Source organism: Mobula hypostoma, chromosome 9 (genome assembly GCF_963921235.1).
Source record: "Mobula hypostoma chromosome 9, sMobHyp1.1, whole genome shotgun sequence".
Lineage (NCBI taxonomy): Eukaryota > Metazoa > Chordata > Chondrichthyes > Myliobatiformes > Myliobatidae > Mobula > Mobula hypostoma.
This window is the reverse complement of record NC_086105.1, coordinates 77,268,241-77,282,371: the sequence shown is the minus strand read 5'-3', so window position 1 is coordinate 77,282,371 and position 14,131 is coordinate 77,268,241. Positions and strand designations below refer to the sequence as shown.

Genomic DNA, 14,131 nt, shown 5'->3' with positions numbered 1-14,131 from the left:
CGCTAACCCTTTCATTCCCAGAATCATTCTTGTGAACCTCCTGTGGATCCTATCTAATGCCAGCCCACTGCTCTATTCTCTCTACACCCATGATTGATTGGCTAGGCACATCTATAAATTTACTGATGACACAACTGTTGTTGGCAGGATTTCAGATGGTGCTGAGGAGGTGTACAGGAGTGGGACGGATCAGCTGGCTGACACAACTATTGTTGGCAGGTTTTCAGATGGTGCTGAGGAGGTGTACAGGAGTGGGACAGATCAGCTGGCTGACACAACTATTGTTGGCAGGATTTCAGATGGTGCTGAGGAGGTGTACAGGAGTGGGACAGATCAGCTGGCTGAGTGGTGTTGCAGCAGCAGCCTTGCACTCAATGTCAGTAAGACCAAGCAATTGATTGTGGATTTTAGGAAGAGAAGTCGAGGGAACAACATCAGTCCTCATTGAGGGATCAGCTTTGGAAAGGGTGACCAGCTTCAAGTTCCTGGGGGGTCAACATCTTTGAGGATCTACAAGATATTGATGTAATTACGAAGAAGGTATTACAGCAGCTATATTTCATTAGGAGTTTGAAGCGAATTGGTATGTCATCAAAGACATTTGCAAACTTTGACAGATGTACCATGGAGAACATTCTAACTGGTTACATCAGCATCTGGTATGGAGGGGCCATTGCACAGCATTGTAAAAAGCTGCAGAAAGTTGTGAATTCTGTTAGCTTCATCTTGTGCACTAGCCTCCCCTGCACTGAGGGAATCTTCAAAAGACGATGCCTCAAAAAGGTGGCATCCATCATTAAGGACCCCCATTACTGAGGAAATCCCTCATTGGTACCATCATGGAAGAGTTACAGGAACCTGATGACATACACTCAACGTTTCAGGAACAACGTGTTCCCTCTGCCATCAGATTTCTGAATGGACAATGAACCCATGGGCCTCAGTATTTTTCACTCTCTTTTTGCACAAGTTATTTAATTTTCTTTATTTGTATATATTTATTGTAATTTAGTTTTTATTGCAATGTACTGCTGCTGTAAAATAACAAATTTCACAACGTATGCCAGTGATATTAAACCTGATTCGGATGCCCCTGACCTCTTGGGTCAAAAAGGCTGAGAGAATGATCAGGGTCTCTCTTCAACCCATTCGAGATATTTATCAGGGGTGCTGCATATGCAGGGACCTTAGCATTGTCAGTGATCCCTCCCATCCACCCAGCAATCTCTTTGATCCCCTACCATCAGGCAGGAGGTACCGTAGCATTAGAACAAGAGCTGTTAGGATGGCAAACAGCTTTTTCATCCGTGCTGTAAGAGTAGTGAATGCCCTACCACCACCTAGGTCTCATCATGTCTGAAGGTCAGTATTGTTATACTGTTTACTTTTTAACCTGTATGGTATATGCACCTTATTGTTAATGTATGTGTGTGGTGTGTTAGTTACTGCATTGTGCATGTTACTGTATTGTGCACCCTGGTCCGGAGGAACATTGTCTCGTTTGGCAGTATACATATGTATAGTTGAATGACAATAAACTTGAACATGAATGCAAACATCACAATTGTCTTCCTTACCCTCAAATTAACCTTTATGGAATCCTGTACAAGGACTCCCAAGCTACTTTGCACCTCTGAATTTTGTATTTTCTTCCTGTTTAGAAAATAGTCTACACCTTTACTTCTTCACTAGTCTACACTATATTCCATCTTCCACTTCTTTGCCTATTCTCCAGTCTGTCTACATGCTCCTGCAGAATCCGTTTCCTCAACACTGCTTGCCCCTCCACCCCCCCACGACCCCACGTATCTTCATACTGTCCACAAACTGGGCCAAATATCCCAGGAGTAGGAGGAGAATATGGCGACGTGACACAGCTTGCGCGGCCACTCCGGTGAATGATATCTGTAATCTGTCAAGTAGGGTGCCGTGCACAATCCTAATTTGATGGAGACAGACGTGAGAGAATGGAGGAACATCTGGAGAAACTTCTGAAATGCCTTTTTCACTGCTGCTGTTACTGTGTGATCCAGAATCTCCGGAGGGGAAGGCCCTGAGTCTTCGACTTTGCTTGTTGCTCGGCGGCCGGGACGGGGTCAAAGAGCTTGGCAGAGATGGTGCTCGGTGTCGAAGGGTTGCTCGGAGGCTCGAAGTTTTCGGACGGACTCAGAGTCGGCTGTGGTCAGGTGCTTCCAATGCATCGACAGTTGCTGGTGCCTGGAGGTTTATGGCAGAGAGAGTTTCTCCCTTCTGCCACCTGCTACCGGGGACTATCGGGAGTCGATCGGAACATTGAGACTTTTTTACCATTCCCATGGTCTATTCTTTATCAAATTATGGTATTGCTTTGCACTGCTGTAAGAATAGGTTATAATTATGTGGTCTTGTCAGTGTTAGTCTTTGGTTTGTCCTGTTTTTTTTGTGCTATCACTCTGGAGGAACATTGTATCATTTCTTAATGCATGCATGCATTTCTAAATGACAATAAACGAGGACTGAGTGTCCTCATAATCTAATCTAATCTAATATCTGTCAATTCCATCATCCAAAAATCATTGACATGTAACATGAAAAGAAGTGGTCCCAATAAAGACCCTATGGAATACTGCTAGTCACAGGCAGCCAACTAGAAAAGGCTCCCTTTATTCCCACTCTTTGCCTCCTGCCAGTCAGCTAATCTTCTATCCATGCTAGTATCTTTCCTGCAATTCCATGGGCCCTTATCTTGTTAAGCAGTCTCATCTGCGGCACCTTGTCAAAGGCCTTCTGAAAACCCAAGTAGACAACATCCACTGACTCTCCGTTGTCTATCCTGTTTGTTATTTCCACAAAGAATTCCAACAGATTTGTCAGGCAAGATTTCCCCTTAAGGAAACTATGCTTGTCTATTTTATCATGAGCCTCCAATTACCCTGAAACTTTATCCTTCGAAATCGATTCCAACATTTTCCCAATCATTGGTCTGACTAACTGACCTATAACTTCCTTTATCTGCCTCTCTCCCTCATTCCTTTATTCTCTCTTGTACTCATCAACCTCATTCTAATGCTCCTGTCCCAATCTAGTTCAAGTTTACTTGTCATTCAACTGTACATGAATACCCATGGATATACCTTATGTGTAATTTAGGGTAATTAGTAAATCTATTTAGCACCCAGTGTCAGTTGCTGCATATCACGTTGCTTGGCATATTTTTTGCTTTAACATATATTTTAAAAGTTCTGCCTTGAATGTATGAGTTGAAGCGGTTCTTGAGCAACACACGCATAATGCTGGAGGAACTCAGCAGGTCAGGCAGCATCTATGGAGAGGAACAAACAATCAGTGTTTTAAGTCGAGATCTTTCATCAGTTCACCAGTTCCTCTACACTTTTGTTTGTGTTGTGTATATTTCAATATATTGCAGGGAGTGTATCTCAATTTTTTCTATTAGTAAACTTTGGGTGATGTCTCTCACCTACCCAACCCTCATTTGCTTTCACCCATCACCTGTCAGCTTGTACTCCTGCCCCTCTTCCTACCTTTTTCTGACTTCTTTGCCCTTCTCTTGTGTTTTTGAAATGGTTCTTATTTTCATTGCTCTTCTTGTATCACTGCCTACATCCCAGACAACCAATTCTTTTTAACCTTTCAATTTAGACTGCAGTTAATTTCAGATGCTGTTGCAACAATTAATGTTCTGATATTAAAACAATAGATCAAATATTGAAATTGAAATTTCTGCTATTGAGATTGATCTTTCAGCTGAATGCCCAGTGGTATTTGTCTCTAAAGCTGGCCAGAAAACCATCCATTTTAATATTTTCCCCTACAGGTGTTAACTTCATTTCTTTGTTTTTGCCTCTGAATACAAAGATTTGTCTTTAAACAGTATCAGAATTCCCTCATCATGATTTACTCTTTATGCACAATTTGTTTCATATCTATACAATATCTAAATGTTGTTTGCTGTTGTATGTCATCTGACTGCCACACCACAGCAAATTCCTAATACATGTAAATACATATGGTGAATAAAGTTGATCCTTTAGTACCTTTCTCTTGAGTACAGTGTTTAGTTATTTTGGTTACATTACACTCCCTTTGTAACACAAGATGCCACTCTTTAGACCTGTACATCTGCTTGTTAATGCAAATATTGAGCAGTTTTGGGCCCTTATCTAAGAAAAGATATGCTGGCTTAAGAGCATCCAGAGGAAATTCATGAGTATTGAAAGTGTTAATATTTGAGGAGTGTTTGACGGCTCTGGGACTCACTGGAGCTTAGAAGAATTGTGTGAGGGTGGTTTCATTGAAACATATTGAATGGCCTAAATCGAGTGGATGTGGAGTGGATGTTTATTATAGTGGAAGAGTTGAAGACCAGAAGGAACAGTCTCAGAATGGAGGGACATCCATTTAGAACAGAGATTCAGAGAAATTACTTTAGTCAGAGGGTGGTAAATCTGTGGAATTTGTTGCCAAGGGTGCTGTAGAGGCCAAGTCTTTGGGTGCATTTAAGGCAGAGATAGATAGGTTCTTGATTAGCCAGGGCATCAAAGGGTATGGGGAGAAGGAAGAAGAGTGGGGATGACTGGAAGAATTGGATCAGCCCATGATTGAATGGCGGAGCAGACTTGATGGGCCAAATGGCCTACTTCTGCTCCTATATCTTGTGTTTTAATTTATTTAGTCTGAAGGTAGTACATCTGTAGAATTCATTGCTGCAGATGGCTGTGGAGGCCAAATCATTCATTGCATTTAAAGTTGAGGTTGGTAGGTTTTTGATTATTCAGGGCATCAAAGATTACGGGGAGAAGGGAGGAGAATGCAGTTGAGAGGGATAATAAATCAGACACAACGGAATGACAGAACAGCTTGATGGGCTGAATGGCCTAATTCTGCTCTCATGTCTTGTGTTCTTATGGTGTAATCAAGATGATGAAGTAAGAAGCTGGAAGGTGATAGGTGGAAAAGGTAAAGGGCTGAAGAAGAATGAATTTGTTAGGAGAAGAGTGTGGACCATAGGAAAAGGGGAAGGAGGAGGGGAGCCAGAGGGAGGTGATGAGTACGTGAGGAAAAAGGGGTAAAAGGGAAGTCAGAATGGGGAATGGGGAAAAAAGAGGAGGGGGAACTTAATGGAAGTTAGAGAAATCGATGTTCATGCCATCAGCTTGCAGGCTATCCAGAGAGAATGAGGTGTTGCTCTTCCAATCTGAGAGTGGCCTTGTCGTGGCAGCAGAGGAAGCCATGGACCAACATGTTGGAATGGGAAGAGGAATTGAAATGTGTGACCACTGGCTTATCTTGCCTGTGGCAGACAAAATGAAGATGCTTAACAAAGCGGTCCCTAAAACTACTTAGGATCTCAATGATGTAGAGGAAGAGCACCGGATTTAATGGTAACAGTTCTTTTTCAGGAAAATTATACAGATGTAAGAATTTCCTCTTTCTCTTTGCAGGAGAAATGCAAGTTAGCCCTCCATCATCAGCACAGCAGAGATATGGTAATGTAATTGTTATATAAGCATGTCCTTTTCAAAGTTTAATGTTTATCGTATGCTTGCAAGTTAATAATACTGAATGAGACCAAAAGACTATAATGCATAGGAGTATATTGGCCATTCAGCTCATTGAGTGTGCTGTGTCATTCCATCATGGCTGATTTATTATCCCTTTCAATCCCATTAGTCATGTTCAAAGAACGCTAGAGCACACAAACAGGCACTTCAGGCTATCTGTACATTCTGAACAGTTAATCTACCTAATCCTATTGGCCTGCACCTAGACCATAGCCCTCCATATCCCTCTCGATACCTATCCTAGTATCTCAAATAAATTTGAATTAGAAACATAGAAAACCTTCAACTCAATACAGGCCCTTTGGCCCACAAAGCTGTGCCGAACATGTCCTCACCTTAGAACTACCTAGGCTTACCCATAGCCCTCTATTTGTCTAAATTCCACGTACCTATCCAGGAGTCTTTTAAAAGACCCTATCGTATCCACCTCCACCATTGTCGCAGCAGCCCATTCCACGCACTCACCACTCTCTGCGAGTTTTAAAAAAAACCTTGCTTCTTGTACCTTAAATCTATGCCCTCTCGTGCTAGCCATTTCAGTCCTGGGGAAAAAGCCCCTGACTATCCACACGATCAAGTGGGGTCTGACTAGTGTCCAATATAGCTGTAACATTACCTCTCGGCTCTTAAACTCAATCCCACACTTGATGAAGACCAATGCACCGTATGCCTTCTTAACCACAGAGTCAACCTGCACAGCAGCTTTGAGTGCCCTATGGACTCGAACCCCAAGATCTTTCTGATCCTCCACACTACCGGTGAGTCGGCTGGGCTGATATACGGCATCCGGTGCTCCCAATGTGGCCTTTTATATATTGGCGAGACCCGACGCAGACTGGGAGACCGCTTTGCTGAACATCTACGCTCTGTACGCCAGAAAAAGCAGGACCTCCCAGTGGCCACACATTTTAATTCCACATCCCATTCCCATTCTGACATGTCTATCCACGGCCTCCTCTACTGTAAAGATGAAGCCACACTCAGGTTGGAGGAACAACACCTTATATTCCGTCTGGGTAGTCTCCAACCTGATGGCATGAACATCGACTTCTCTAACTTCTGCTAATGCCCCACCTCCCCCTCGTACCCCATCTGTTACTTATTTTTAGACACACATTCTTTCTCTCACTCTCCTTTTTCTCCCTCTGTCCCTCTGAATATACCCCTTGCCCATCCTCTGGGTCCCCCCCCCCGCCCCCGTCTTTCTTCCCGGACCTCCTGTCCCGTGATCCTCTCGTATCCCTTTTGCCTATCACCTGTCCAGCTCTTGGCTCCATCCCTCCCCCTCCTGTCTTCTCCTATCATTTTGGATCTCCCCCTCCCCCTCCCCCTCCAACTTTCAAATCTGTTACTCACTCTTCCTTCAGTTAGTCCTGACGAAGGGTCTCGGCCTGAAACATCGACTGCACCTCTTCCTAGAGATGCTGCCTGGCCTGCTGCGTTCACCAGCAACTTTTATGTGTGTTGGGGATAGCAAAGTCCTTCCTTCAAGAACATTAGTGAATTAGAAGACATTTTATGATAACATGGTTGTTCGTTGATTCGAAACTTATTCCTGTTAAACTTTTGGTAAGCAATGGGATGAAAGCTTATGGGAACTGAAGGTTGTGGTAGTTCAGCCATGTTCATTTGATAAGTTAGAGCAAGCTCCTGGGGCCAAGTGACCTTTCTGTTCCATGTTCAGATGGATTCCTAAGAAGACCAGCCAAGTTTCCTATTAAGGAAGAATGTTTTGCCCATTCAATCCAAACCCTACACTAGTACTTTGATTCATCTTTTAAACCAATTATTGTTTGTGGCTACTACAGTTATGAGGGATCAATTTGCCTTTGCCATTAGTTGGGATTCCATGGTTCATTGTACAGGATAAAAGAAAACTGGAAGGAAAGGAATAGATCAAAATACAATGGAATTGCAGAATCACAGAAGCTCCTGGACACCAAATGAGCCCATTTAGACTATTGTGCCCGTACTGATCAACAAAGAAGGAATCTACCTTCCTGCACTTGTTATAAAGCCCTCCGGGTTACAGTACTTGCACTGCACGTCCAAGTCTAAAGGTGATGAGAGTTTCTGCCTCCATCACCTTTTCAGCAAGGGGTGGACTACTGACCTATGAGGGACCCCATTGGCAATAATATTACAGTCACAAAAGGGCTCATCAACCATTGTCATTTTCTCCCTGAATTTGAGTGTATTTTAGTTGCAATCTGCCTGCATTGGGTCTCGCTGGGAGACCGTTTCGCTGAACACCTACGCTCTGTCCGCCAGAGAAAGCAGGAGCTCCCAGTGGCCACACATTTTAATTCCATGTCCCATTCCCATTCTGACATGTCTATCCACGGCCTCCTCTACTGTCAAGATGAAGCCACACTCAGGTTGGAGGAACAACACCTTATATTCCATCTGGGTAGCTTCCAACCTGATGGCATGAACATTGACTTCCCTAATTTCTGTTAATGCCCCACCTCCCCTTCGTACCCCATCCATTATTTATTTATTTATTCTTTCTCTCTTTCTCTCTTTCTCTCTTTCCCTCCCCCCTCCCTCTCTCTCCTTTTTCTCCCCCTCCCTCTCTCTCCTTTTTCTCACTCTGTCCCTCTCACTATACTCCTTGCCCATCCAATGGGCTTCCCCCTTCCCCCTTTTCTTTCTCCCTAGGCCTCCTGTCCCATGATCCTCTGATATCCCTTTGCCAATCAACTGTCCAGCTGTTAGCTCCATCCCTCCCCCTCCTGTCTTCTCCTATCATTTCAACTTTGACTGTACCTCTTCCTAGAGATGCTGCCTCGCCTGCTGCGTTCACCAGCAATTTTTATGTGCGTTGCTTGAAATTCCAGCATCTGCAGATTTCCTCGTGTTTGCGTTTTTAGACTCTCCCTTGAATATTGGTTTTCAGTTTATGGACAGGTTGTGACAAGAACAATAATTTGAGAAACACTTGAACTTACCGGTATCACAGTTTATCAATGTGTTCCTTTTCTCCAAAGAGAGCTTGATCATCAAAAACTACAATCCATAACCCAACACTTTGGTATCTCGGACAGAATCTCTCTCAACAGTGAAGAAGAGACCTTCTCGTAAAATTAAGACAAAAGCATTTCAAAATGGGGGACAAGCCTGGGGGGCTCCTGGCGCGGCAGCTTAGGGGCGCCCAGGCCTTAAGGTCAATTCACTGCACTAGATCGAGGGTGGGTATCCTGTTAACCAACCCTAAGGAGGTAAATGACTGTTTTAAAGAATTTTACAGTGAACTCTACACCTCTAAATGCAATGCCACTCAATCTGATTTGAATAACTTTGATTCTCTTGTAATGCCGAAACTTAGTGACGCTGCTAGGGAGGACTTAGATTCTGACTTCACATTGGAAGAAATAACTTCTGCCATTAGGTCATTTCCGTCCAGCAAGGCAGATGGGCCAGATGGGTTTGGCTGTGAATTTTATAAGAAATTTTGGGATATCCTTGCCCCACTTCTCCTCAGAATGATATCTTGCTCTAAGAGAGATAAAGCCTTGCCTAAAACATTGTATGAGGCTAACATTTCCCTCATTCTAAAGAATGGTAAAGAGGAAACAGACCTGGTCAGCTATAGGCCCATTGCACTCCAGAATTTCGATAGAAAGGTAATTACTAAAATGCTGGCTAATGGACTAAATAGGCATTTGTCATCTATCATTCATCCTGATCAGACATGATTTATCCTGGGTAGGTTCTCTTTTTCCAATGTCAGATACTTCCTTAGTACTATATATGCTGATCATGAGAAAGCTAATGGGGCAGCAATCTTATCCCTTGATGCACAGAAGGCTTTTGACCAGATTGAGTGGCCTTACATGTTTGAGTCACTGTACAGGTTTGGGTTCAGCAAGTCATTTATATCCTGGGTAAAACTGATATATACCAGCCCAGTGTGTTCTATTATAACCAGCGGTGACAATTCAACTCTGTTTCCCCTACACCGTTCATTTCAGCAGGTTTGCTCTCTCTCGCTGGCCCATTTTGCCATCACGGTAGAGCCCCTTGCCCTAAAAATAAGAAGTCACCCAAATATTGTGGGTTTGAAAGTGGGAGGTATTGAAACACTTATTAGTTTATATGCCAACAATGTGATGCTCTGCTTACAAAACTAGAAAAGTCAGTCCCTCTTCTTCTAGATTTAGTCACCTCTTTTGGCAGACTATCAGGATACTCACTCACTTGGACAAAAAGTGACTTTGTGCCCCTCTCCAATGTCTACACATGGGTTTGTTTTGGAAAGTGTCCCATTCAAAGTACTTAAAGATCACTTTACTTATCTTGGCTTGGCAATCCCCAAAGATCCTAATTTAATATTTAAATTAAATTTCACGGAGTTTATTTAAAAACTTAAACAGAACATAGAAAGTTGGAAAACCCTACCTCTGTCCATAATTGGTCATGTAAATTCAATTAAAATGGTTTTCCTTCCTAGGTTTCTCTACCTTTGTCAAAATCTACCCATTTTTCTTACATCAGCCTTCTTTAAAGAGTTGGACTCCATAATTTTGGCTTATATCTGGAATTATAAGAATCACAGGATTTCGAAAATTCATTTACAAAAGCCCAAGTCTGAAGGAGGGCTGGGATTACCTGTATTTAGACACTATTATCGGGCTGTCAATGCTAGGGCTTTAATGTTTTGGCAACAGGGGGCTCTGGATAACCTAGCCCCTGGGGCTCCCTTGTGGCTATGTATGGAGTCTAACTCTGTTGTCAATTCCTCCTTGCCAGCCATGCTGTTGTCTAAGTTAGAAAAGCCTGGGACTTCAAAAAAATTAAGTTTTGTTTTGAAAAATTCCGTCAGAATTCTAAATCAGATTAGGAGTGTTCTGAATTTACAAGAGACCTCTGTACAAACACCAATCTGTTTCAATCACTCCTTTCTACCCTCATGGTCAGATAAAACCTACCATGCTTGGAGGGAGAAGGGTCTAGTTTCTATTGAAGACCTGTACATAGAAGGACAGTTTGCAACATTTAGTCTGCTGAGAGAGAGATTTCAGCTGCCTCATTCGCACTTTTTTTGTTACTTACAAATTAGACACTACATTTAATCTAAGATTTGTAATTTTGAAATTTTTCCAGGGAAACATTTTTTTTTTGTTATTTTAAAGAGCCCTCCTGACTCCAAGCATCTTGTTTCTAAGTTTGTTCGTTTGTTCGATGATTGCATTGTAGCATCTACTGTGAAGATTAGAGACGCCTGGAGAGAGGAGTTGGGCTTTGAATTATCTGAAGCTGCCTGGGACAAGAGTTTGTCTATGATACAGGCTTGCTCTGTTAACAGCAGACACCAACTGATCCAGTTTAAAGTTGTCCACCGTCTCCACTACTCTGAGTTTAGATTGCACAGGATTACCCTTCGGTCTCACTAATGTGTGATAGCCAAGGGACGGACGCCACATTGTCACACACCTTTTGGTTTTGCCCATTACTGACTGGATTTTGGTCCAAAATATTTGACTGGTACTGTCTCGCCATCTTCAGCTGTTTGCAATCTACTATTTGCTTCTCTACAGCCATACAACAGTCTCTGATGCTGGGAATGACTGTCGCCAAAAGACTTATCTTGAGGGAATGGAAATCACCCTCTCTCCCTTCCTTTCAGAGATGGATGGCTGATATGACCTCAGTCATACAGATGGAGAAACTTAGGTTCTTGAGAATCAATTCAATTAGAAAATTTTCGGCTATCTGGGATCCATTTCTTGCCTACCCGAACGAGGCCGGGGGCAGATGAGCTCTCAAGGCCCTCATTTGAGATGTAATGTTTAGTATTTTTGAGCACTTTGTACAATAGGCATCCCTCTAATGTTATGTCCCTTTTTCTTTTGTTTATTTCATTTTTACAGATGTCTGAAGTGGTATGTTCTTGTTGATTTCATTGTTTTTTTTTAAAGTAGTAAAAAAAACAGTGAAGGAGAGGATTGATCCTGTAACAAGAGTGGGAGACCAGCAGCTCACTGTTCCAATATAACAATCTTCGGTGTTGCTGCTCCAGGCCCCCTGAAACAGGAACTGACAATCAATCTCTCTCGTTCTCTCTCTCGTGCTCTCCAGCGTGAATAAATCAGTCTGATGGGCTGGTGGAGGAAGCTGTCCCGGAGCCTGTTGGTCCTGATTTTTATGCTGCGGTACTGTTTCCCGGATGGTAGCAGCTGGAACAGTTTGTGGTTGGGGTGACTTGGGTCCCCAAAGATCTTTCCCACTATTCGGGATATTTACAGAGACAGGTGCTTAAAAGGACCTGTCTCTGTAAATATCCCGAATAGTGGGAAGTTCACACCTACAGATGCGCCTGGCTGTCCGCAACACTCTCTGCATGGTCCTGCAATTGAGGGAAGTACAGTTCCTGTACCAGGCAGTGATGTAGCCAGTCAAGATGGTCTCAATTATGTCCCTGTAGAAAGTCCTTAAGATTTGGGGGCCCATGCCAAACTTCCTCAACCATCTGAGGTGAAAGAGGTGCTGTTGTGCCTTTTTCACCACACAGCTGGTGTGTACACACCACGTGAGGTCCTCAGTGATGTGGATGCCAAGCAACTTAAAGCTGTTTATCGTCTCAACCCCAGATCCTTTGATGTCAATAAGGGTTAGCCCGTCTCCATTCCTCCTGTAGTCTACAACCAGCTCCTTTGTTTTTGCGACATTGAGGGAGAGGTTGTTTTCTTGACACCACTGTGTCAGGGGTGTTGAAATCAAACCCCTATCCACTGCTTCCACTGGCAGCTTCTTCCACATTCACCACCCACAGAGTGAAGGGATTCCCCTTAAACATTTCAACTTTCTCCCTTGACTCATGACCTCTAGTTTACTCTCATCCAATGCAAAAGGCCTGTTTGCATTTACCTTATCTATGCCACTCATTTTATATACCGCTATCAAATCTCCCTTCAACCTTCTACGTTCTAGGGAATGAAGTTCTAATCTATTCAACTTTTCCCTATAACTCAGATCCTCAAGTCACGGCAACATCTTTGTAAATTTTCTCTGTACCCTTTCAATCTTATTTACATCCTTCCTGTAGGTAGTGGACCAAACTGCACACTGTGCTCCAAATTAGGCCTCACCAACTTATACAACTTCAACATAACATCCCATTTCCTGTACCTTTATACTTTGAATTATGAAGGTCAATGTGCCAGAAGCTTTCTTTACAACCCTATCTACCTGTGATGCCATTCTCAAGGAATTATGGATCTGTATTTCAGATCCCTCTGTTCTACTGCACTCCTCAGTACCTTACCGCTCACCCATATAAGATCTACCCTGGTTGGTCCTCCAAAAATGCAACACTTGTCTGCATTAACTTTCATCTGCCATTTTTCAGCCCATTTTTCCAGCTGGTTCAAATCCCACTGCAAGATTTGATGGTCTTCTTTGTTGTCCACTACACCCCAAATCTTGGTGTCGTCTGCAATTATACTAATCCGGTTAACTACATTATCATCAAGAGCATTGATGTGGATGACAAACAGCAAAGGACCCAGCACCGATCCTTGCAATACTCCACTAGTCACAGGCCTCCAGTCAGAGAGGCAAATATTGCCCACATACGTTCACATTTCGGTGGTGAATTTAATAGCATCATGCTATTAAATATAAATATACCTCCCATCTCGCAAACAATTGCCAAACCATGTCAGAGTTTTGTAATTAAAAAGATAGATTTTGAGATGAGCAAAGATCAATTTCCTCTGATGACAAGGTGGCACCAGCCACCCTTCTATTTCTGTGTTGTGGGGAATCAGATTGTGACTTGATCAGATCTCCATTGCAGAAGTACCAAAGTAAAAATGAAAGCAGAGGAAGTTAAGAATACAAAATTAAAAAGCAATGAAAATTGTAAAAAAGCAAACATACTTATACATTTATTTATGATATTAGAATACTCAATTTTTAGAATGCAAAATTATAAAGCAATGAAAATTATAAAGAAGCGAATATACTTAAATATTTATTTACAATATTGGAGTACATTCTCTTTCATATTAGGTAATTCAGATGCTAAATTAAATGTTAAATCAGTGTTGAAAAAGATTAAGATCTTGAAAGTTACTTGAGTTCCTGCTGAGTTTTTTTTTGTGTGCAACATGTTTGTAGTGAGTGACCAGGATTAGCTGTAATATCATGCTGTAATTGACATATTATTTAGGGAAAAAACCTTTTATACAATTCTGTTTTAATCTTGCAGTGTTTCTTCACAGTGCAATTCCTTTTATTGGGTTTGGCTTCCTCGATAATGCAATAATGATTGTTGCTGTAAGTATTTCTACTTTGCATCCTTGATTTTTTTTAATTCAATTATCTCACTGATAAGAACAATAGGCACTAAGGAACGTTGTGCTGTTGTACAAGTCAGATGGAAGCTTGCCTATAAATGATAGTGCCAGTGCAGAAACATCAGCTCAAGTAACTGTCCCACCATGTACATACTTTGTGATTAAGAGGTTTTGTAGTGGAGCAATAGGTTAAGTGAGTGGGCTAAGGTCTGGCAGATGGAATACAATGTTGGTAAATGCGAGATCATCCACTTTGGAAGGAAAAAT

General features: G+C 42.3%; 1 protein-coding gene across 3 annotated transcripts in view; it reads left to right on the top strand.

The window, feature by feature from the left end:
* tmem65 (transmembrane protein 65) overlaps positions 1-14,131 on the top strand; it is a 107,495-nt gene that overhangs the window by 47,278 nt on the left and 46,086 nt on the right. For 2 of the 3 annotated variants that reach the window (XM_063058507.1, XM_063058508.1), the window contains 2 exons: positions 5,442-5,486; positions 13,777-13,844. In XM_063058507.1, coding sequence (XP_062914577.1) covers positions 5,442-5,486; positions 13,777-13,844 — 113 coding nt within the window. The remainder of the gene's footprint in view (positions 1-5,441; positions 5,487-13,776; positions 13,845-14,131) is intronic. The other variant, XM_063058509.1, reaches the window with a different exon arrangement.